This window comes from Humulus lupulus, chromosome 4 (genome assembly GCF_963169125.1).
Source record: "Humulus lupulus chromosome 4, drHumLupu1.1, whole genome shotgun sequence".
NCBI lineage: Eukaryota > Viridiplantae > Streptophyta > Magnoliopsida > Rosales > Cannabaceae > Humulus > Humulus lupulus.
In genome coordinates this window covers 42,183,621-42,205,621 of record NC_084796.1, presented here as the reverse complement: position 1 = coordinate 42,205,621, position 22,001 = coordinate 42,183,621, and the positions used below count along the sequence as shown (strand labels likewise).

Genomic DNA, 22,001 nt, shown 5'->3' with positions numbered 1-22,001 from the left:
ATATGACAAATGTCATAATCCTATTGGCTCTATCTAAACCTTATAGTATAATAATTATCATCTCCATAATCAGTTATATTAATCAAACCTTAGGTTATAATTAATATTCTTAAACTATAAGTTAAACTTAGAAAATCTACAAGTCTTACTACGAGTGTCCAACTAAATCCCAGCTTGAACCTAAAATCCACGGTCATAAAAATACTACAACTATTACTAGCTATTACTATTACTACTACTATCTAACTAGCTAAGTAAAATTCTTGGACTCTACCCGTGCCTAGATCAGTGGGAATTTGAAAGATTGGGGATTAATCAGTTATCTCCCAAGCAAATGATCCTGGACTTAGGTAAATGAACCCGGGTCTTGGTCAATGAACCTGGACATCTGTAAACAAATCATGACTTTGATAAATAAATCGGGAGACAGGTGATTGATCCAGGATGAAGAAGGCAAGTCTCCACCGTGCAAATATGGACGAAGACTTGGGGGGTAAATGTTATCCATATTTTCCACCCTAGACACGTGGCACGACCAAAAGTGTTTCATGGGCTCTCAGGAGAGGCCCGGACCCAACTAGGGCCCAGCGAACAATGAGCAACCAAATCCTATCGGCCAAGAAAATGCCGAGTCCATTAACTAGCGAGTAGTGCAAGCATAGTAAAGGGTCGGAAAAGAGATGTAGATTGAAATCACCTTCCCAAGCGCACCCAATCTCTATCCTCGGGGATTTAGATTATGGTGTAGGATGGTCCATTGCAGGAGACGGATCCCATAAGTGGGATTCAAATGAAGTCTCCGAGTCCATCCCCAACATTCTAATTCGCCATCAGGATGTCCTTCGATATATCAATGCTAGTTGATGTTTGTCCTTGTAAATGAACTTGGGACTTGGTCAATGGACCTGGACATTGGTAAATGAACCCAGACCATAAGTCCAGGTGCAGCAAGCCCAGTTCTTCCCACAACTGACGTGTCCCTGAGAAATCCAGCAGTTGGTCTCCCTAACTAACCCGCAGAATGGGGTATGCACGAAACGTATGATGTTCCTAGGAAACTGTACTGCCACTACTCTGACAGAACTAAGGATCCCCCTGGCAGTTGGTCCCTAGGATCCCCCTAGTAGCCCACGCGGACCAGTCCGCACTTACAGACAAAGGGCAATTGTAAGGCTATACTACTCTTAAATCATCCCAATGGTCCTAGATTAACGACATGTTTACAAGTTACACTCTTGTATTATAGCTCTGTTAGAGAACACTTATGATTATATCCTTATTGGGCTAGAATTAGTCCGGCACAAGTCACATGACTGCCTATAAATAGGGTCATTCGTGCACTGTAGCAAGGATCTAATTTTCTCTTGTATGCAAAAACACTATTGAACTTGCAGAAAACCTCCATTGTTAAACTCCCTGAAGCTCAATACTAGTGACTCGTGGACTAAGGCTCATTAACGCCCCAACCACGTAAAAACTTTGATCTTGTTCATTTCTTTGCCTTTCTTTCTAGCTCTTATTTCTCAATATATTTATAGTTCCTAAAAAACTCAATAAACATGTAAAAAAATTCAAATATATTTAGCATAATCTTTTTACTATAACTCTTATAGGAACACCCAAATTTGGAAAGAAAACTAATAAAAATATGAAAACATGAATGGGTAACTAGTTACCCTGATGAGAACATTCAAATCTAGAAAAAAAAATTATATGAAAATGTTAATGGGTAACCAATTATCCTAGTGGAAACATCCAAAATCTGGAAAAAAAATATATATGAAAACTTGAATGGGTAACTAGTAACATTGATAGAAACATCCAGATTCGGAATGAAAAAAAAATAGATATGAAAACGTGAATGGATAACCAGTTACCCTGATGGGAATATTCAAATCCTAAGAAAAAAAATATTATGGATATGTGAATGGGTAACCAGTTACCCGAGTGGGAACATCCAAATTCGAAAAAAAAAAAATAGATATGAAACTTGAATGGATAACCAATAACCCTAATAGTAATATCCAAATTTGGAATGAAATAAATATATATAAAAAAATGAATAGGTAACTAGTTACCCTGATGTAAACATTCAAATTTGAAAAGACAAAAATAAAATTGATATGAAAACGTGAATGAGTATTTGATTACCCTGATGGAAACATCCAAATTTATAAAAAAAAAATCATATGGTAACTAGCTACCTATGTTACTAAAATAAAAAAATCATAGGTACTTCTTCTTCCTTTTTTAATGAAGTGTTCTTCCTCTTTTTCCTTCAAACTTGTTGTTGTTTATTTTTCATATTTAATATGAGTAACCCATCACCCCTCTTATGGTAACTAGTTACCCCTCTTATGGCAGAATGTTAATCCTCTTAGGGTAACTGGTTACCCCTCCTGGTACATATTATTTAACATAGCTCTAGGATTTTATTTTTACATAACTATCAAAGATCAATCAAGTAACTGGTTAACTTACCCAAGATTTGAACAAAAAATGTACAATCTAAAAACAGGAAAAAAAATGTTTATAATAAATAAAATAAATAAATAAACACAATTCATATTACAAAAAAAATTACAAAACAACCAAAGAAAAATTTAATATAAAATTAGTAATATAAAAATAATATAAAAAATCAAATAAGCTAAAAAAATAATAATGAAATTACAAACATACCATTCCAAATTAATAAAACTTGATTAAGAATAAAAATATGGCATAAACCAACCTTTTTACAAAATATATGGGAAAATAAATCCATAAAAGTGAAAAATCTTAAAAAAACAAAGTCATAGATTAACTATTTTGGAAAAAAGGCATATTTTTGCACACTCTATTAAAAATCTCATATAAAATGTAATTTCATCTACTATCATTGATTCCATCATGCCCAACTACTAATCATCTTTGTTTGATTTCTAGGAAAAAGAAACTCAGAGAGAAAATGAAGAAAAATAACTAAGAAAGGAAAAGTAGAACATGGAGAAATGAATGAAATGGGCTCAGCTTAACACAACTGAGCTTAGTTTTTCCATATATATATATATTAGTGATGTAACAAGAATTATTTACAAAATACATAACAAAGTGAACAAACTAACTAATTGTAAGGCTAAGTAACAGACATAGAGTAAGGGTCATTAACTGCCCCCCTCAAGTTACACGGTGGTACACCAAGTGATAACTTGTCCCACAAAAGAGAAAATTGGTGGATGGAAAGAGGCTTAGTGAAGAGATCAGCAGTTTGGAACTCAGTGGGAACATGCCGAGTACCTAACTAATTTGCAAGGACTCGATCTCTAACAAAATGTAAATCGATCTCTATATGCTTCGTTCGAGCATGATAGACCGGATTGGAGGCTAAGGAGGCAGCACCGAGGTTGTCAATCCAGAGAATCAGTTTGTGGAATAGTTGAAGACCAAGCTCAGCAAAGAGAGATTGAAGCCAAACTAACTCAGTTGTGGTGAGAGCAAGTGAACGGAATTTCAAACTCGGTGCTTGAGCGAGTCACTACATTTTGTTTCCGAGAGCACCAAGTCAACAAGTTGCCACCTAAAAATACACAGTAGCCAGAGGTAGATCGTCTATCATCAAGGGACCCTACCCAATCTGCAGCAGAGAAGGCCTCCAAAGTCAAGTGCTTAGAAGACTGAAAATGCAGGCCAAGGTTGATGGAGCCAGCAAGATATTGAAGAACACATTTTTAGGCAGACCAATGTTTTTGTGATTGGTGCTTTGAGGAACTGTGCTAGCTTGTTTACAGCAAAGTAGAGATCAGGCCTAGTCATCGTTAGATACTGCAATGCACCAATTATGTTGCGATAGTTTTTCGGGTCAGCTAAAGGTGTACCTCCAACTGCAGTAAGTTTATTACCTTGACTCATGGGGTTGTGTCCATTCAAGTTTTGTAGAGAAGATCTCGAGCATATTTTGACAGAGTGAGGTAAATTCCAGTGGCATCGTGATACACCTCAAATCCAAGGAAGTACTTGACAGGACCATGGACTTTGAGTGCAAATTGGAGATGAAGATCAGAGATTAGCCTGTGTATTTGAGCAGAATCCTCACCAATAATCAGAATACCATCAACGTAAACTAATAGCATGAGCAGATTTCCATTTCTCCTCACAAAAAATAACGAAGTATCAGCTTTAGAATTCTTGAAACCTGACTGCAGTAACAAGTGTTTGAGCTTATCAAACCAAGCTCTAGGCGCTTGCTGAAGGCCATAAAGTGATTTCTTTAATTGACAGACATGATGTGGAAAAGTTGGATGTTGAAAGCCTTTTGGTTGTATCATGAAAAATGTTTCTTGAAGCTCCCCATTGAGAAAAGCGTTATTGACATCTACTTGTTGAATTACCCAATTGTTGGAAGCGGCTATAGTGACCATCACCTGAATGGTAGATGGTTTGATGGCTGGACTATAAGTTTCACCATAGTCTAATCCAAGGGTTTGTTGAAAATCCTTCGCCACTAACCTTGCTTTGTGGTGATCAATAATCCCATCAGATTTGAACCTAGTTTGAAATACCCACTTGTTAGTTATAACATGCATACCAGAGGCATAAGGAACCAGCTGCCAAGTTTTGTTTCGAATTAAGGCATCATATTCTTCTTGCATTGCACGCTGCCAATGAGCTTCAGTTATGGCTTCTTTAAAGGTAGAAAGTTCCATCATAGTAGCAGTAGTGACTAGTAAGGCTTTGGGTTTATGTATACCAGCTTTGGCTCTAGTGGTCATGGGATGATTGTTTTGTGGACTTAGGGGTTCTGGTATGTCTATAGGTAGGTCTTGAATATGGATTTGATTTACTAGGGGTGGTTATTCATGTGTTGGGCTTGGTGAGTTAGCTTCGGGTAAGGAAACAGAGGAAATTGAAAGAGAAGTGTGTGGGGGTTCTGGAGTATTTAATGAAATCGGAGAGGCTATATGTAGTGTATGGGGTGATGAGGTTTGTAGTACATTAGGTGTAGTGTTTGGTTTAGAGGATTGGGTGGGAAATAGAGCATTGAAGGGAAACAAGTGCTCATCAAAGGTTACACTACGTGCCACATAAATTTTTCCACTAGGATGCATGCAACAAAATCCCTTATGAGATGGGTTGTACCCATGAAAAACACACTGAGAAGACTGAAATGAGAGTTTATGTTGTTGGTATGATCTCAAGAGAGGATAGCATGGACAACCAAATATTTTAAAGAAGTTGTAATCGGGTACCTACTTGAAAATAGCTTCAAAAGGAGATGGGAACTTCATGTTAGCAGCAGGTAATATATTGATAGTGTAGGCAGCAGACACAAAGGCATCCCACCAAAAGTGTAGTGGCATTTCAGCTTGTGTCAGAAACATTAAGCCCATACCAACAACATGTATGTGCTTTCATTCAGCTCTCCCTAATTGTTGATGTGTGTGTGGGCATGAATGGCGAACATTGAAACCAAGCTGCTGTAAGTGACATTTCAGAGGTCGATACTCACCTCCCCAGTCCTTTTGTATGGCTTTAATCTTGGTGGTGAACTGCCTTTCAACATACATGTTAAATGTCTTAAAAATATCAAAGACTTCATATTTTTTTTTCATTGGAAAGAGCCACGTGAACTTGGAAAAATCATCAATAAAACTCACATAATACCGATATCCATCCAAAGAATTACAAAAGGAAGGGCCCCAAACATCAGAGTGCACAAGGTCAAAACAAGTTGTAGTTTTTGGTACTGAACTCGGAATAGAAAAGCTATGTAACTTGCCATATTGACATGCTTTGCAAAAAGGAATCTCAGTACAAGTATTCTTTGGAGTAAAGGAAGATACAACTTTGTTCAAAACAAACTTTGATGGATGACCTAGGCGGCAATGCCAAAGAAAGGTAGCTTTATTCTTAGACTTGTCCATGGCTTTATTCATGTTGCAGTTGTAAACTTGAGCATGGTGGGCAGGGAGAGTGGAGTGACTTTCTAGCGCAACTCACAGCTTTGCTGAAGAAAGATCCACATGATATAGTCCATCTTTAAGATATCCCTGTAGAAGTTGATGCCCCGTGATCTTGTCCTTGACAACACAAGATAAGGAATCAAATTCTAAGATAACATTGTTATCTTGTGTGAACTTAGAGACGCTGAGTAAGTTTTTAGTGATAGCAGGTGCATGGAGTATATCATTCATAACCAATGTTTTATTAGGAATATTGGTTGAAATGAAACTAGAGCCAATATTAGAGATTGGGGTTGAAAAGCCATTACCAACTATTATCTTGGCTTTTCCATTGTAGTCTGAAGGAGTGGTGAACTGATGAGAATCATTAGAGATGTGATGAGTAGCCCCATTGTCAACTTACCAGCTACCATCATTAGAAGTGCTTGACTCAGAAACATAAGCTTGTGGGGGCAATGACCGACTATTGGAGTTCTTGGAGTCAGAATCTTGAATGCTCATGTCACAGCGATGATAGCAACGAAGTGTTGTGTGTCCTGGCTTTTGGCAAACTTGACAAATAACTCTGTTCCCTCGACCACGACCATAGGAGTACTTTCGTCCACCTCCTTGACCACGATGGTTGGAGTTGCCACGGTAGCCACCACGAGTAGGTGGATTATTCCGAAGATTCAGAGTTGCAAGGTTAGCTGTAACCAAATCTAGACTCGGCGGCGGAGTGGATTTTTGTTCGAGTCGCATTTCTTGATTCTGTAGCATGAACTGAACATCTTGCAGTGTGAGCTTCTAGTATTTGTATGTGAGATACACAACAACAGACTCATACTCGTGACCTAGTCCGCCAAGAATGTAGAGAGACAACTCTTCATCGGAGGTGACTTGTCCAGCAGCAGCAAGAGCATCAGCAGTGTTCTTCATTTTGAGGATGTTCTTATCAACATTCATAGAGCCTTTCTTGAGTGTCTGAAGAAGAAATCAAATTTGAAGAGCTCGAGCCTTTGATCGAACAACAAACATTCATTCGAAAATAGTTCAGATCTCATGAGCAGATTCACAACGAAGAACATGGGCAATCATTGGTTCAGATAGTGAATTCAGAAGCCAACTCATGAAAAATTGATCACACCACATCCAATGTTCAGTAGTACCTTCAAGAAGTTGTGGTGGCCGTGGAGTAGTTAGAGGAGAATTCCATGGAGATTGTGTGCACGAGTCACCGGAAGAATCAAAGATCTCGAGTAGGAATAATTGGTGCGATCTAATCGGAGATTAAAAGGAGTAAGAGTGGTATTGAAAGGCAAATTATTCATCTGAGCATCAATTGGAGCTAGGATCGGAGGAGGCGATGATCCAATGGTTGTTCTTGGAATAGTAGTAGGAATCTCAGATGATTCGGAAGCAGAAGAACTTGACACACTGGCGTCTGATACCGTGTTTGGTTTCTAGGAAAAAGAAACTTAAAGAGAAAATGAAGAAAAATAGCTGAGAAAAGAAAAGTAGAACTTGGAGAAATGAATGAAATGGGCTCAGTTTAACACAGCTGAGCTTAGCTTTTTCATATATCTCTTATATATAAAAAGTGTGTAGATAACGTCAATTCTTGGTTTTAACGGAGTTATTTTAAAATTCCGTCAATTTTAACAAATTTAAGTAAACTGACGTTAACTTTAACGATTTTATTTTAATTAAATTAAAAACATGAAAAATGTGTACACAATTTAATAAAATGATGTTAACTTTAATGATTTTATTTTAATTGAATAAAAAACATGGAAAACGTGTACGCATTTGTTTGGGTTAACATGCTTAAATGCTTTTATTTTAGTTAACGAAATTAGTATATATTAACCAATTACAAAAAATCTTGAACTTGTTATTTTTATTTGCAATTTCAAACTTTAACAATTTTATTTAAAATGTTGAAAAATTGACCCCTTTAACAGTGTCCTATTTTCTAGGCCTTGATTTTATTTTTTATTGTGAAAAAAACGTTAGTTAATATTAATCATAATGTTTTTGTTGAGATCTTTTCACAAAAATATCAGTTTAAATATTTTTAGAAATAATATCTGAATTAATAGTAGTCGTATATAAGAGTTACGTATAAGAGTTACATATGAATTATAGAACTTCTCTCCAAAACAGTATACATTCTCTTCAAAACAGTATCCAATCTGAGTACATTGTAGTCTGAGTTCAACCAGAAAACATAATCAAGGTAAATTATTTTTTTATCCACACAAAACTAAGTGTCAAATTCTTATTTATGTACATAAATCATAGATTTACTAACCATTTTTTTTTATCTAATCAGGTCATCAATTTACACAATTTCCAAGGTAAATCGACACACAAAAATAATTCAACTTCAACAAAACACAAGGTAGCATCTTATACAAATTCATTTATGATTTACTATATCCATCTTAGAGACACAAAATTAAGTCTCAAATTATTTATAATCATACATCATTAATTTGCTAATCATTTTTTCTCAAATAATTATGTTTCAAAATTATCCATTCTGAGTACATTGTAAGCTGAGTTCAACCAGAAAACATAATCAAAGTAAATCAATTTTTTATCAACACAAAAAATTAAGTGTCAAATTCTTATTTATGTACATAAATCATAGATTTACTAACAAATTTTGTATCTAATCAAGTGGTCAATCTACACAATTTCCAAGGTAAATCGACACAAAAATAATTCAACTTCAACAAAACATAAGATATCATTTTATACATCTTATACACACAAAATTAATTCTCAAATTCTTTGTAATCGTACATCATTAATTTACTAACCATTTTTTGTCAAATAATTATGTTTCAAATTTTTTATAAACATTCATCATAGATTTACTATTTTTTTTTTCTAAATTCAGGTTGTCATTCTACGCAAAGTTCCAAGGTAAATATTCACACAAAAGTAATTCAAGTTCAACAAAACAAAACACAAGGTAGCATCTAATACAAATTCAATTATGATTTACTCTATTAATCCTATACAAATTCAGTTATTAATTACTATATTATATTATGCTATGTGAGTAAAAATATTTTAGATGTTTTTAGTGAATTTAGTGAGTTTAAAATAGTAACACTAGAGAAATAAAACCATTAATTGCTATGCTAGAAAACTATGAAAGAAACCTACAACCATCAACAAAATTTTAAGATTTAAGATTGATTAGATCAACTATCAACATTATATAATACTCAAACAAATAATGCTAACCATGCAAAAATAAGATCTAGGGCTTGGGATTGTTAAAATGTAACATAATTTTATAAAAAAATTCCCTGGAGTCATTAAAAAACAAAACAAAAAATATATAAATTTAACCCACCCCATATAATGAAATTCATTCTTTTAACCCACCCCTAGAAAACAAAAGTACAAACACATTTCAAAGAAATATATACCACATAAAAACATAAATCAACCATCTCAAAAACTCAATTCCTATTACTCATTGTCGCACAATACTTAAACATAAACATAAAAGTATTGTTTCAGAAAAACTCATTTTTTACAACATAATATACTAGATAAAAAAAATATAAACAAAAATGCATATAGAACATTCCAACTACTTGTTAATTCGCACTGAATTACAAAACTATTTATTAATTACACTCAACAAAACAAAACAAACATAACAATATAGTCAAATAAAAATCAACATCATTGACTAACCATTTTTTCTCAAATAATTACGTCTGAAATATTTTATAAAAATACATCATAGAATTACTAACCATCAAAAAAGAAAACAAAAAATATTTAAAACTTATACTTCCTTATGAAAAGTAGCACATTAATATTTAATATAACCTTTATACACAAAAAATATATTAACATACAAAAAAATAATTTAACATATAAATATAGTAACAGCCACACATAAAAATCATTAAAAAATTGATATTTAGGCAGCCTAAATTTAAAGTAAACTAAATAACCTTCATTTCTGCTTCATAAAAATTATTAGTGAAAGACAAAAGCAGTAAAAACTTACTTTTTTTTTTATGGTCCCAACAACGAGCCTACTCTTCATCTTCAACATAACTTGCACAAAAAGAAGTTCCAAAGTGTCTTAATGCTTATGTTAAAGGAAAAAAATATCAAAATTTAAAGAAAACAAATTGCTAGTTACTTCAATCATACTCAGAGCCACTTTTTTTTTCGCCTATGGAAACCTTTAGCACAATCAAGTTCAAATAAAACACTAAATCAACCCCAAAAAGACTCCCTACCGATGCTACAATGCATATGCTACCAAGACAAACAACTTGGGAAAATAAATCTTTTATAAATTGATATATTACAATCAATTTATAAACGATTTTTATAAACTAAGACCACATCATTCTGTATATTATTTAGCAATAGACAAACTTATAAACTTTAAACATCATAAATCACCAAGTTGTAGTAATCTTATTTCTTATTTTTCAATAAGAAAAATATATGCCTAGACCTGAACCATTATCAGTTGACGAGTTGTAGACTCTTCTCTACCACCAAGAATCACAAGTGATTCTCTCTGCAACAACACATTGATTCATTTTTTTCAATCCAAAATCTGCATAAAAATCATAAATTTTTTTATATTTAGTCAGCCAAAATTTGAAGAAAACTAAACAACCTCCATTTCTGCTTCATAAAAATTATTAGTGAAAGACAAAAGCAGTAAAAACTTACTCTCTTTCTTTTTTGTAATGGTCACAACAACGATGAATAAACTTTACCAAATAAGTTTTACATTACCAAATAAGTGAAAATGATGAATAAACTTTGCATGTTTGAATAAAATGCAGAACTTGAGATGATAATAAGACAAAAATCAATGAAACAAAATAAACTTTGAGACCGCAAGTCAGTAGTATATTTACAAGGAGATTGTACGAGTATTTTGAACTATAGCCCCAGAGAAGAAAAATCCCAGCGACCAAGAGAAATGAACATCTTATCTTCCTCCACAATATGACTCAAAGATGAGAAATTTCTAAGAAAATCATCTAAAATATAAAACGACATTGATATTCAACATACTTACAAGAAAATAACATTAAAGGAAAACGTTAAACTCCCTACCAATGTTTTTTTTTACCTTGCAAGAATTTCTACCCAAAACGTTTAATCTAAGATCTTTGCACATTGTTCCATGAGTAAATTACATATCATCATTTTTCAGCAAAAAATTACATATCATCAACCACCAACTGCAACATAACCAGAAAACACAGTTAAGAGCCGAAAAAAAGAAGGAAACAAAATATAAAAGAGTTGAGACAGGTGAAATATCATGCATAATCTTGGATTAAAAATCCAAAGCAGAGTAAATACATACCTAAAATAAGAGAATGGGCCAGCAAATCAAGCATGTAAAAGAGCTTGTATACCTAAAATAAGAGAATGGGTGATTCGGAGATGGTGAGGGAAGTATGGGGACTGACTGGTTTTGGGTGAGGGAAAATGAAGCTACTGGCATATAAAGACAATGATAATCTTCAACAGCCACTCAACCTAACCTTGGTTCTCTTCTTAGTACCTGAAAATAATAATTATAATAAATAACAATCAAATCAAAGCAGATACCAAAATTAAAACAAAATTGTAGAGCTAGATTATCAGTTAATGTTGATATCTTAATATATTACAGTAATAAAATGCCAATATAATATAATATAATATTGTCATATAATACAACTATGATCGTGAAAATATATTATGATCTCCTTAATATATTACTGTAATCTAGCTGTAATATATCAACATAAATTGATAATATATTATATTGTCATATAATATAATATATTAGTTGCATTTATATCTTAATATATTATGATATCTTCAGCTTAAGCTATAATTTATATTATCTTGTAATTTATTTTGAGCTTAAGTTACAGTGCAAGCTCTCCTTAAGCTGTGCCTTATAACTTAAGTTACAAAAGCAAATAAAAAACCACCATCATGAGAAAAATTCCATCAAATGTTCAGGCATAAACCACACCATATCACCTATGCTACCATTGACAATACTCAAATAAATACTCAAATAAAAAGTGGAAAGAAGAGAAGAGAGGTTGTAACGACCCCAAATTTGCTAATAAGGCTTAAGGGCTTTGATTAGTGTGCCGGGAGGGCATAATTGAGTTAAATTTGATTTGAGTGAGTTAATTGATTTAAATGCATAATTATATGTTTACAATGCTTGTATGATTATATTTATGTTAATGTGATATATATATATGGTATATGTGAGAACCACATTATTATGTGGGTAGGTTTGCAGAGAACGACTCGAGGCGATCCTAGGGCTGGATAGCGGGAAAAGTCACATCGGGCCTTAACAGTTGACTTTGGATAAGTCAGGGGTATTTTAGGTATTGGGTAGTTATTTAGACTATCGGGTTATGAACATAAATATATGGAGATATATTTGAGGTTAGGAAGTTTAGGCGGGAATATTGGGAAATTTTACCGTTTTTCCCTCGGGGACGTTTCCAGCACCCCGAGCCTCAGGTTTGACCCAAGTGATAAAGGATAGACTTACAAAAAAATAGAAAACAGTAGAACAAAATTAAACCGACTTTTCTTTCTTAGCCTATTCTTTCTCTTTTCTCTCAAGGAAAAAACACAAGCTAAACACAGAGAAATTTGGAGGATTTGAGCTGGAATTTCAGCTAGAATTTAGTGAATTTAAGAGAGGATTTTGAAGTTTAACTCAAGGATTGTCCAAGCAATTTAATCAGTACTAAGGTAAGCAGTGACACCTTTCCTTTTTGGTTAGAAAATTATGAGTTCTAGCTGGGTGTTGAGATAGTTGCAATTTTGATGTTTAAGGTTGAATTTAAGCTGGAAGCTTGGGAATTAGCTGGGAATTTACTTGGATTCTTCTTAGAGAAGGGGTTCAGCTGAAGAGGAGGTAAGCTATAATTCATGATTTAGAAGCTTAAATTTGAGTTTTGACTGGCTGGTTTTAGTGTTTGAAGTTCTTGAGTTTCAGAAATTGAAAAGAGATTTTAATGTGTTAGGCTGGGTTTTTCTGATGAATTATGTTGCTAAAGTCATCTTAAAAGTGTGGGAATGATTGTTATTGAAATAGGGAGCTTTGGGATGATTTTGGGTAAGGTTAAAGGGTTGGAAATGGTGGAGTTTTGGGGCTTGAAGGGAAGGACCACGGCTCTGTTCTAGAGCGCTGCGGCCCTAGGATGAAGATGAGCCTGGAGGGCTCGGGCAGGGGTGAGCGCCGCGACACCCAAAGCAAGGGCTGTGGCGCATGTCTTCTTCCAGGGAGGCCTTAGGTTCTGTTTTAGGGCAGGGCTGCGGCTAGGCTTCAAGGGTCGCAGCCCTTAGATGCATACTTGAACGTTTAGGGTTTTTAAGCATGGGAATCGAGCCTAGTGTGTTTGGGATCAATTTCACCACCGTGCTTGGTGGAATTTGATTTCCCGGAAGTTAGTTTTGTACTCGAAAACCTATATTTGGATATTAATGGAACCCAATACCTTGGTTGTGATTAGGTGCTAAAGCTAGGGCTCGGGAAAGGATCGTGCTCAAGGGACGTCACTTGTAATTAATAAACGAAGAAGTTAAAGGTAAGAAAACTACACCTGGTTGTATATCTGAAACGGGACTAAGGGCTCCCTAATATGTATGTTTGAAAGAATTGTATTATGCCATGTAAATAGTAAACCAATAGCCTAAGCGTGCCAAGGTTAAACTAGCACACAAGGCGCAGCTCGGCAACTGGTAGCCGAGGACAGCTTATTATGCACTAAGCTTGGTTTAAGCGGGCCGGAGTCAGTGGGTTAAACAGAGGGTGCGACCTAAGTCGTCGGCCCTGATTATTGTGTATTTTGGCTATCAAAGATGATTATTGTGACTATTGAGTAATCTGATTATTAATGGCGTTTATTTGTATCTGGGATTATGATCACATGCTATAAAGTTGATATGAATATTGAGTGATTAAACATGCTTAAAAGGTTATTCGTCTGCTAATACTGTATATGATGTGTATTGTGTTTTCTTGCTGGGCTTTGGCTCACGGGTGCTGCGTGGTGCAGGTAAAGGCAAGGGCAAGCTCGATCAGCCTTGATTTGGAGAGCTCTACGAGCTGAATGTACATGACCGGCTGCTCAGCCCCCACGGTTGAGAGGGAAGGCAGGGACGAGAGAACTGAAATCGCTTACTTTGCCTTAGTATGGCTGATGGTTGTCTTTAACTTTTGAGATTTTGTAAACCAACTTTTAAGCACTATTTTTTTTTTGGGATCCCATATGTGAAACTGTTTAATTTTATAAAATGTATCTTTTGAGGCCAAAACTTATTTTTAACCCTATCACACCTATGATTAGTGACACGTTCCAATTTAATGACTTGATTAGCAAGTTCTACACCTTTACAAACACACAGTGTAGTGGTCTTGGCTATCCAGGACGTTACAGAGGCAGGTCACCTTAACAACTCACATCGGTTCCCAACACCAACACCAACACCAACCCGAAACAAGAAACCAAAAAGCAAATCCACTTCGTATCCAAGGTATAGAGAAAGCTTTAAACCGCATTGAAAACACAAAGAGCATAACATAAAAAAAATGCAATTAGAATTAGTGAATTAAAAAACTAAAATAAAACATATTGCAAAATGAAACAACATCATAGAACTATACGATTGTTACTAAAGCAGTACATATTTGAAACCGTACACATTCAGAACAGACGAGGCAAAAATCACACTTGGTCTTGTCTGGGTTTGGGGTGGGAAAAGCCAAGGTGAGGTGGCGCTATGGTGGTCAGACAGTGGTGAGGCCTAAGTTGGGGTCGTGTCTGGGTTCGAGTCACCTGGCTTCGAGGTTGTGCACGAGGGAGGCCGAAATGGACCTGGGTGATTCGGAGATGGTGAGGGAAGGACGACAGGGACTGATTAGTTTTGGGTGAGGGGAAATGGAGCTGACAAAGAGCCGATGACCGTGGGTGGGTGGAGTGGTGGTGGGTTCCTTTGCCGAGAGAGAAAAAGAGGAGAACAGCACGACACAGAGGAGAGGGGAGGGCTCGGGCAGAGACGACTAGGATAGGTTTACGTTTAGAAATGAAAACTAGGGTTTTTGTAGAAAGATATATATTTATACTAGGGTTTGATAGGTAGAGATTGATTATTGGGCTTCAGTTAATTAGTTTGAGTTTGGTCCTATAATGTATAATTTTTTTTAAAATCTACCCAAAATTTATACACAAAAGATTAATAACTAAAAATTTATACCCAAAATTTATAACTTAGGTAAACAAATTTTTTATTTATATATATTTAAATTAATTAAAATTAAATAAGCTAGGTATACAAAATTTGGAATATATTATTATCATCATATAATATTAATAATTATGTTATTTTGGATAATAAATTGAATATATATTAATAATAATATTCATAATATATAAATTGTATATCTTAATAAATATATAAATATTATTGTTATTAATTTCTATATATATATATAAATAACATAGTTCAGTTGATTAACATATTCTTATATAAAAGAATAATTACATTAAAATTTTAACTTTATTATTATTATAATTTTACTTTCAGGATAACACTCATCTCTATTTACCTTCAACACTTTGAGTGCTACCACGTTAGTATTAAAATATTAATTATTTATTATTATATAAATAATTGGAAGTTGCTTGAATTATGAAAATTGGATATATATATATATATTAATAATTATGTTATTTTGGATAACAAATTAGATATATATTAAATATAATATTCATACTATATAAATTGTATATATCTTAAAAAATATATAAATATTATTATTAATTTCCATATATATATATAGCATAGTTTGGTGGATTAATATTATTATCATCATAATATATTAATAATTAAGTTATTTTGGATAACAAATTGGATATATATTAGTAATAATATTCATAATATATAAATATTATTGTTATTAATTTCCATATATATAACAAAGTTTGGTGGATTAACATATTCTTATATAAAAAAAATTATTACATTAAAAATTCAACTTTATTATTACTATTATAATTTTACTTTCAGGATTACACTCATCTCTATTCACCTTCAACACTTTAACTGCTACCAGGTTAGTATTAAAATATTAATTATTTATTATTACATAAATAATTGGAAGTTGCTTGGAATATGAAAATTTAGTTAATTAGTATATTTGAAAACATATTTTATCATTTAATTATTTAATCTATACTATGATATGATATATTTATTATTTTTTTACTATAGAAATATATCTTGCAGTTGAAACTTATACTACATTCATAGACATAATGGGAAATGGTAAGATTTCATTAATAATAGTTTAAAAAAATTAGAAACCTAAAAAAATAATATGAACATTATATTTGAAATTTTTTTCCTTTTTGAAGATGATGACAAACCACCTACAAGAATAATTTCATATAAAGATTTTCCTGAAGAAAAAAAGGAAGAAATTCGTAGAAAACAAAGAGAGAGATATGTTACACAGAAAGCATTAAAACCCAATTCAACTCGTATAAATGATACTTAATCATTAAACAACGATGATTTGGACACATTTGATAATGATCGTACGACAGTATTGATGACTCAACATTCAAATATTGGTGTTCAATATACGAACAATATTGAACATGTTAGTCATCTTCAAAGAGTATCAAAGAGACAACGAAATTCTCATACTCATACTGACATCAATGAAGAGGGATCGTCTCGTGAAGTCTTAATCTATCCCAATCTTGATGGCACCGGGCTAATTCATTCAGAGCCATATTCATCTATAAATGTATTTATCGGTCTCCTGAAATTATTTTTCTCAGTAGTCTAATTCAACCATCCTTCTATTCGTTTTTTCTTAACATTTCAAAAAAATTTATGAATAGGACTCATATGTTGTTCGACAGCATCTAATCTAGGAAACAAACATACCAATACCTTGTAGGGGTAAGGAATTAATATAAAATTAGTTAGTTTTTCAAAATGACTCATTAAAACAATACGGACAATTTCATTTTGTTTTCTAATTAGTCATTCTCATCAAAATAGGTCAATCGCATACGCATTCTACTGGATTTAGACAATTGCTAAAAGTAGTGCCATCTGAAGCATATTCACTTCCATTAGTGCCTAGCTGTCGATATTGTAAAGCAAAACGATTCTACCATGAAACAACTGGGTTTTGTTGTGCTGATGGAAAAATTTCTCTGGCCACAAATAATGTACCAAATGAGCTTTATGCATTGTTTACATCCAACAGTAGTGAATCTCAACATTTCTTAACAGACATTCGAACTTATAACAATAAGTTTGCGTTTACATCGTTCGGTGTTAATTTTGATAAAGAACTATGTCGAAGAAATAGAGGAGTATATACTTTCAGATCCCAAGGATAAATCTATCACTATATCAACGACTTGCTCCCTTCCAATAGTCGTCCTTCTTATCTCCAATTGTATTTCTACGACATGGAGCATGAATTACAAAATCGAATTTCTGATTCAGACAGAATGGAGCCATCAATTGTAACCCAGCTCATCAATATTCTTCACATCAATCCTTATTCTATTTTTTTTCATTCACTTGGAGATCTCCCTGATTTTGAAAAACAAATCATTCATATAAAAACAGATGCTGGGCTTGATCAACGTGTATTCAATGCCCCTACATCCTCACAAGTTGCAGCGATATGGGTAAAAAATGATGACAGAGATCAACCAAGAGGACGTAACATTCTTGTGTATAACCATTCTGGTAGAAATCATAAAGTTTAGTATTACTTTGGGTGTTATGATCCACTGCAACATCCGATATTATTTCCTTTCGGTGATACTAGTTAGCATCAAGGGATTCAAAGGATTAGAGGAAGCAGATCAAAGTACAACGAAACAAACCCATCAATAAATCCTCAAGAATCAGCCACTGCAGACGAACTACTTGCAATAGAAGAGCGAGGTTAGAATATAATATTAAATATTTAGAAAAATACATTTAGTATATATACATCCACGTTAGTAACATTTCTTTCACATTCAACTTTTGTAGGATTAAACCAACAAAGAAAGTGCCCAATAGTTTCATGTCGCGAATATTTTGCTAAAAGTTGCAAATAAGAGAAAATGTCAAATCAATTTTGCTGCTTTCTGGTCGATTATAGCAGCAATTTGTAGTTTATATGTATGTGAAGATCGAGACCTCAAGACTAGATTATTTTAGAGGCAAGCAACAACATATTCGATCAGAGTTGTATCATGGTATTGTTGATACAATTACGCTTGGGGAAACAAATCCTTCTAATGTTGGGAAACAAATTATACTCCCATCTTCTTTTATTGGAGGTCCAAGAGACATGAGAAAAAGATATATGGAAGCAATGGCTTTAGTTCAACGTTACGACAAGCTTGACATTTTCTTAACGATGACATGCAATCCAAATTGGCCAGAAATTACAAATGAACTAAGTCCACACGAGGAGAGTCAAAATCGACCTGATTTGGTTGCTCGAGTCTTTCATGCGAAATTGGAAGAATTAAAGGACCAGTTATTCAAAAGGCAAATATTCATAAAAGTGTCAGCATATGTCTATGTTATTGAGCACCAAAAAATGGGTCTTTCGCATGCCCACTTTTTAATTATCTTACAAAATGAGTGGAAACTTCATGCACCAGAATCTTTTGATGAGATCATATCAGCAGAGATACCTGATAAAAATGCAAACATCCACCTCCATAACGTTGTTGTGAAGCACATGATGCATGGACCATGTGGAGTATTGAATCCATCAAATGTTTGCATGAAAAGAAATCGTGGATGCAAAAGTAATTATCCAAAGAATTATGCATCTGCGACAACTGTTGGAAACGATTGCTTCCCAATATATAGGCGCTCAAACAATGGAATGATTGTGAAGGTCTGAGGACAAAATCTAGACAATCGTTGGGTTGTTCCATACAACCCGTATCTCCTTGCAACATTTAACTCTCACATTAATGTAGAGATTTTTTCTACAATAGAAGCAATGAAATATATTTACAAGTACATTTATAAAGGTCATGATCGTGTCACATTCAACTTGGTTTCTGAAACAAACAATCAACAAGTTGATGAAATCCAACAATTCCAGTCTGCTCAATGGATTGCTCCACTGTAACGACCCAAATTTACTAATAAGGCTTAAGGGCCTTGATTAGTGTGCCAGGAGGGCATAACTAGATTATATGTGAATTAAGTGATTAAAAGCATGTTATATGATTATTTCAATATCTGTGATGCATGACTATGTGTACTAGTATGCATGTAGGCCCTGATTAGGTTAGAAGGGCATAATCGTAATTTTGGCCCATTGAGGGCATAACTGTATATATTTGTGATTAATCGTTGAGACCACATTATTATGTGGATATATTTGTAATCTGTGACTCGAGGCGATCTTAGTGAGTAGTTTAGCGAAAAAGTCACGACGGGGATTTATACCCGGCTCGGGGCGAGCCTGGGGGTATTTCTGGGAATTTAGATAATATATTGGAGTTTATTTTGATATTGAGGAATATAATTTATGATTAGCTAAGCGTTGAGAAGTAAGCGGTAAATGTTAGAGACATTTGAGGAATTAGCAGGAATTGGGTGAAATGACAAAAATACCCTTAGGAGGTTTAAAGGCCTAGTTTTAAATGGGAGGGGAAATTGGTCATTTGAGTTAAGTAGGGGTAAGTATTATTGAGCTTAATACCTTAGTTGAATGTGTAGAAGGAAGTAGAGGTCTGAAGGAAAGAAAAGAAAAGGAAAGAAGGAAAAAGGAGATAGAAGTTTCTCTCACTCGGTTTAGGTTTTTCCTCATTTCTTCAAGGAATTTGGAGCTAAAATTCAGGGAGAGTCTGGGCAGGAGCTTGAGGCTAGGGTCCTTGGTCTGGCTTGAGGAGTTAGCAAGAGTAGTCCATCCACTTGAGGTAAGGTCTAAGGTTGTTTTTCATTTTCGGGTTTTTATGTAAACAAGGATTCTGAGCTGAGCATTGGTGGGAATTCTAGGGATTTAAGGCTGAAGCTTTGAGGAGTGAAAGCTAAGGAAGAGTGGAGGATAGCCTAAGGTTGAACTTCTCTGTTTAAGGTAAGAAGCTCTGATCTTGGTCACTTAAACTATGTGGTTTCAGTTGTTCTTCTTGTTGAGTTTTCGGGCTCTAGGTTTAGCTATGGTAACCTCCTTAATTTGGGGTGAATGTGATTGAATTTTGTGTGGTTGGGGCTTATGGGATGAGTTGATGATGTTGGGAGGTCAATTTTTAAGTTTGGTTGAGGTTTGGTTGAGTTTTGGGAAGGTTTGGCTCGGGAAAGTTCGAAGGAGAAAAAGTTGTGCTGGGTTGTGCTGTGACTAGCGCTGTACCGCTAGTCACTGAGCACTACAACACTAGGCCGAGAAGTTCCAAAGCCTTTTGTTTCTGTTTCTAGCGCTAGAGAACTCTCCTTAGGGCGTTGTACCACTAGCCTTTTCCCAGAAAGGGGTTTTTGGGTTATTTCTTAGGGTTTTTGCCTGGGGGCTCGGGGTTTGATTCCACCACCTCGTTTTGTGGAATTAGGGCTTCCCGAGGGCTCGAGATTTGTAACGCCCCAAACACCAGTGACCGTTACGGTGTGCCTTGTAAACAGTGCTAAACTCGCTAATCGAGTCATTTGGACAAAATCGTGTATCTAAGTATGATTAGCAGTTTAGGGATTAAAAATTTTGGTTAAGATGTAACGTTTCATTATAACGTTTATTATATACATTGGGATCCCAAAAATATATTTCAAAGGTCTATTACAAGAAAACATTTACAACAGGCCGACCTAAGCGGCAAAATAGGGTTTAACCCTAGTTCCTCTTCAAACCCTCGGTCGTGGCGGTCGAGCAGCTGCATATGTACACCTCATCACCTAAGCTCTCAAACTCAAGGATGGTCCAGCTTTCATTTGCCTTTACCTGCACCACATAGCACCCGTGAGCTGAAGCCTAGCAAGAAAACTCAATATGCTCATGAACAGTAATAATATGTCATCAAATCATAAGGCACATGCCTAGCAGATATAGCCCTAGTCAAGCAGGCAAATGAATTCACATATTGTTGAGTATAACACATCAACCAATGATCATAATAATCATCCAGGGCTTTTATCCCCAAATAGAAGAGTGACAGTTGTAATAGTCACTAAGGTGGGTTTATTCCCAATAGCCATGTGACGATAGGGTCATCGGGGCTCTATAGATAAGTGAACCTTTCACTAGCTTAAACAAGATAGGTGTATGATGACTAGTCACCAACATAACCTTCCTCATGACTCTAGAGTCATAACTATGGAACTCTGTTCCCTAGCCATGTGACAAGCAGTCACCTAGGCCTTAGGCCCTGGCTCTGAGTAACTAGCTAAGACTAGTCAAGCGCTTATTTGATTCATCGACCTTAGGGTCGATCCAGCATTAATGCCTTAGAGTAATTCAATGCTGATATCGATTAGATCTAATCTTATAATTGGCCCTGCATTCATGACGCTATGCCGTTCTCGACTGTTACGTCTGTGATACTTGACCAGTGCCATACACAAGTAAGCAATGCCACCAAACTAATATGTCAAATATCCAAATATAGAGCATTCAACATGCTTACTCAACAATTACTAGCACAATTAGGATCATGCATAAAAATAGAGGCTCAAGCTCGGAACAATCTCATACTCAATATCCATAGCATGCCCTAATCACATGTTTCTCGTGCATTACATGCTTCACATTTAGACATCCAACATGCATCAAGAATAACCATGCATGTCACATATACACAGGGTGCAGTTTTCTTACCTCGGGTTCGAGCAAGAATTAGTAAAAGAACGACCCTTGAGAACGATCAATCCTTTGATCCTTTAGCGGTCACCTAGTCATAACCAAATATGGAATCCCATCAATAAAATAAATCATAAAAAGGTTTATAATCTAAAACCACACTCCCGGGATCCATCCCGCACTCTCGAGACTCTTAATCTACC

The 22,001-nt window shown here is 34.7% G+C and overlaps 1 protein-coding gene and 1 long non-coding RNA gene across 2 annotated transcripts; one reads left to right on the top strand and one right to left on the bottom strand.

The window, feature by feature from the left end:
- Positions 1-11,071: 11,071 nt before the first annotated feature.
- Positions 11,072-11,352, bottom strand: LOC133828938 (uncharacterized). Its single transcript, XR_009891403.1, has 2 exons — positions 11,302-11,352; positions 11,072-11,173 (listed from the first exon to the last, which is right to left on the bottom strand). It is a non-coding gene; the product is annotated as an uncharacterized LOC133828938 (long non-coding RNA).
- A 6,813-nt stretch (positions 11,353-18,165) lies between these two features.
- On the top strand, positions 18,166-18,906 carry LOC133832120 (uncharacterized). Its single transcript, XM_062262504.1, has one exon. It carries the CDS (start codon positions 18,166-18,168, stop codon positions 18,904-18,906), a length of 741 nt encoding a protein of 246 aa, XP_062118488.1.
- The last annotated feature ends 3,095 nt before the right edge of the window (positions 18,907-22,001 follow it).